The following is a 4,029-nucleotide window of genomic DNA, read 5'->3' as shown; positions in this document are numbered from 1 at the left end:
TTTTGGGTGTGTGCGCGCCGGCGCTCCTGCTGGGAGGGGGGGATTGTGTTGGGCTATCAATACATGTATTGGACAGTTTTCAAAAGTAATGTGATGTATTGATTAAAGTGATTTTTATATTGCATTGTTAAATGGACGTCGTGTCTTCCCTCCCTCGCGGCACCGCTGCAAGTCTCTCTTCGCCTTTACAGCAGATTCATTTGGCACAAAAAAACAACGTCACGCCGTCGTGCTGCGAATGTAGGTCAAAGTAAAAAGATTAAGCGTGTTCCACTACGAAAAGGGCACCATACCTAAGACTAGGGTTACACATAAAAACATTTATATACTGATTTAACATATAGAACATATCGCGACGACTTCAATTTGAACAGAATATGAGCCCTAACGCTGAGGCGGACGAAGCAGACACGTCCGCCATTACACGAACTATTCGACTGGAACTTGCAAGTCATGGTAGATCGACAAGAAACGGAAAAATCCGTATTCCATATGTTCTGTATAAAAAATGTAATTGCTCTTATAGAATTACAATAGAACAAGATTAAAATAGAATAACGCCTGTGTTTTTCTACTTTAAACACAACACATGAAACTCTCAGGACGGTTTCTTAGGCTAGTGATACAGCGATGCGTCAGTGCGCCAGTCATGTACCACTGAATTAATTTGTGTGTCGCGTTTGTTTGGTTCATATAACATGTACATTCCCAGAAATGTATGTTACATTTCCGTTGCCAGTCACTTTCAGTTAAGAATCACTAAGCTCAGCTCAATTCCCCTCCCCCACTCCGCCATTTTTCATGAAATTCAACGTGATGACGCTGCTCAGACAGAGACCGGGATACACCCTTTTATTGTATGCTTCCGCCGGTCGTCGGCATACGCCCTATTTATCACCAAAAATACGTTGTAAGTAATGTATAATGAATATATTTAAATGTTACTAAACGTAAATTGGTCCTATTTGTGGCTCTTTATGATTTAAAAAAAAAGAATTTCGTCAAAACTCGCATTTTATAGTCTCAACTTAGTCCTTCAGCGGATGGATACCTGGGGTATAAATAGCGCACCAATTTGTTTTGTTGCAGATTGTTCTCCGGCGCTTGGAAGAGAGACGTCCCTTTGCATCTGCCCCGTGACAAAAAGACCTAAAACGTAAGTGTTAAGGACACCACTCTGACTTTTGTGTGAGTTTATTCGTATAGCAATGTTCCAGTTAATATTTTGATTGTCTGGTAATGTTGGTAGGCTGTCGAACGGCGGTAAACTCGATTAGCTAATATTAGATTTCATAAAGGGTGTCCTACAGTATAACTGAATTATTCTTTTCATAACTCTGAAAGGCGATTGTTTTGTAATATTCACGGTGGGGATGTGGGTGTTTTTATTTGATATTTAAGTTTTGAAAGTGTTTTACTGTAAATAAGCTGTGACTGCTGGGATAATGGCGACATTTCATAAAATGGTGGAACAGCTGTACATTGCCCCCCCCATGTCAGCCCTTCTTCGTTTGGGAGGGGTCAGGTGCTACTGACGTCACTACAAGGAAATGCTTAGTCATAGAGGCATCTGTGGGAAGCTAAATTGAACTAAGACTTGCTTCCTATTATCAATCTGGCACTTTTCCAACATGACAACTTTTTTTTAAAAGCTGGCTCACCTGAGGGTAGGTGAAATAATATTGACAGTGTCAAGTTTGCCTAATACAAATGTTTAAAACTTAAAATTTCATATAAATTTTAAATCCTAACCATTAAATCACTTCCCCATCAGTTCAGTTAATTTGTGAAGATGCAGATCTTTGTGAAGACCCTAACCGGCAAGACCATCACCCTAGAGGTGGAGCCCAGTGACACCATTGAGAATGTCAAGGCCAAAATCCAGGACAAGGAAGGCATTCCCCCTGACCAGCAGAGGCTGATCTTTGCTGGCAAGCAGCTGGAAGATGGGCGCACCCTGTCCGACTACAACATCCAGAAGGAGTCGACCCTCCACCTCGTCCTCCGTCTTCGTGGAGGCATGCAGATCTTCGTGAAGACCCTGACCGGCAAGACCATCACCCTAGAGGTGGAGCCCAGTGACACCATTGAGAATGTCAAGGCCAAAATCCAGGACAAGGAAGGCATTCCCCCTGACCAGCAGAGGCTGATCTTTGCTGGCAAGCAGCTGGAAGATGGGCGCACCCTGTCCGACTACAACATCCAGAAGGAGTCGACCCTCCACCTCGTCCTCCGTCTTCGTGGAGGCATGCAGATCTTCGTGAAGACCCTGACCGGCAAGACCATCACCCTGGAGGTGGAGCCCAGTGACACCATTGAGAATGTCAAGGCCAAAATCCAGGACAAGGAAGGCATTCCCCCTGACCAGCAGAGGCTGATCTTCGCTGGCAAGCAGCTGGAAGATGGGCGCACCCTGTCCGACTACAACATCCAGAAGGAGTCGACCCTCCACCTCGTCCTCCGTCTTCGTGGAGGCATGCAGATCTTCGTGAAGACCCTGACCGGCAAGACCATCACCCTGGAGGTGGAGCCCAGTGACACCATTGAGAATGTCAAGGCCAAAATCCAGGACAAGGAAGGCATTCCCCCTGACCAGCAGAGGCTGATCTTCGCTGGCAAGCAGCTGGAAGATGGGCGCACCCTGTCCGACTACAACATCCAGAAGGAGTCGACCCTCCACCTCGTCCTCCGTCTTCGTGGAGGCATGCAGATCTTCGTGAAGACCCTGACCGGCAAGACCATCACCCTGGAGGTGGAGCCCAGTGACACCATTGAGAATGTCAAGGCCAAAATCCAGGACAAGGAAGGCATTCCCCCTGACCAGCAGAGGCTGATCTTTGCTGGCAAGCAGCTGGAAGATGGGCGCACCCTGTCCGACTACAACATCCAGAAGGAGTCGACCCTCCACCTCGTCCTCCGTCTTCGTGGAGGCATGCAGATCTTCGTGAAGACCCTGACCGGCAAGACCATCACCCTGGAGGTGGAGCCCAGTGACACCATTGAGAATGTCAAGGCCAAAATCCAGGACAAGGAAGGCATTCCCCCTGACCAGCAGAGGCTGATCTTCGCTGGCAAGCAGCTGGAAGATGGGCGCACCCTGTCCGACTACAACATCCAGAAGGAGTCGACCCTCCACCTCGTCCTCCGTCTTCGTGGAGGCATGCAGATCTTCGTGAAGACCCTGACCGGCAAGACCATCACCCTAGAGGTGGAGCCCAGTGACACCATTGAGAATGTCAAGGCCAAAATCCAGGACAAGGAAGGCATTCCCCCTGACCAGCAGAGGCTGATCTTTGCTGGCAAGCAGCTGGAAGATGGGCGCACCCTGTCCGACTACAACATCCAGAAGGAGTCGACCCTCCACCTCGTCCTCCGTCTTCGTGGCGGCAACTAAACAAATTTTAAGTCCAGTGATCAAAATGTTTCCCTATTCACTTCACTGTCTTCCTCCTTCCCCTCCCCTGTTTCCATTAATAAAGTTGAAGCATTCCTGAAATTGTGATTTGTTTCATTTGCTTAAAATTCTAGACCTACAAAGCTACTCATAGTAGGTAAATGTTTCTGCTTCCCTGGTGAGGTTGTGGGATTGCATTGGCAAACAAAGAACATGTAAGATCTTCATAGGATGTCTCCCTAAGGGTGAAAGTGATGATTCCTTGTTCATGTAAGGAATAAAGTTGTAAATGCACTCATACTACATGAGTATATATTTGTGGTAAAATTGAAGTCTCAGGTCAGACATGGCAGAGGAAGGACTTTGCAATTGTTTCCAGTTCAGTGTGTCTTGAACATACCGCTTGAGATGCTGAATTCATAGTAAGATATACAACCCAAGGGGAGCATTTTTCCGTGTGGAAGTTCAGTCTCGAGTGAATCAGGTGTGAGTTCATGGGACAAAGAACATTGTTTAACCTTAAGTTGAGCTTGAGGCGGTAACTGCTGTTCTATCAATAAGGAATACAGAATCCTTAACTCGAAGGACTAAGTATTTCAAGATTACAGGATGTATATTATGGGGAAAGATTTTCA

The 4,029-nt window shown here is 46.5% G+C and overlaps 1 protein-coding gene across 1 annotated transcript; it reads left to right on the top strand.

Moving 5' to 3' along the window:
* Nucleotides 1-1,070: 1,070 nt before the first annotated feature.
* Nucleotides 1,071-3,496, top strand: LOC108930049 (polyubiquitin-C). Its single transcript, XM_018745069.2, has 2 exons — nt 1,071-1,156; nt 1,775-3,496. Exon 2 carries the CDS (start codon nt 1,793-1,795, stop codon nt 3,392-3,394), a length of 1,602 nt encoding a protein of 533 aa, XP_018600585.2. The 5' UTR covers nt 1,071-1,156; nt 1,775-1,792; the 3' UTR covers nt 3,395-3,496.
* The last annotated feature ends 533 nt before the right edge of the window (nt 3,497-4,029 follow it).

This window comes from Scleropages formosus, chromosome 6 (genome assembly GCF_900964775.1).
Source record: "Scleropages formosus chromosome 6, fSclFor1.1, whole genome shotgun sequence".
Classification (NCBI taxonomy): Eukaryota; Metazoa; Chordata; class Actinopteri; order Osteoglossiformes; family Osteoglossidae; genus Scleropages; species Scleropages formosus.
Note: the sequence above shows the minus strand (reverse complement) of the source record. Positions and strands in the feature narration are given on the sequence as shown.

Coding starts and splice junctions, on each gene's coding strand:
- LOC108930049 (XM_018745069.2), top strand. CDS start 1,793: ATGCAGATCTTTGTGAAGACCCTAACCGGCAAGACCATCACCCTAGAG.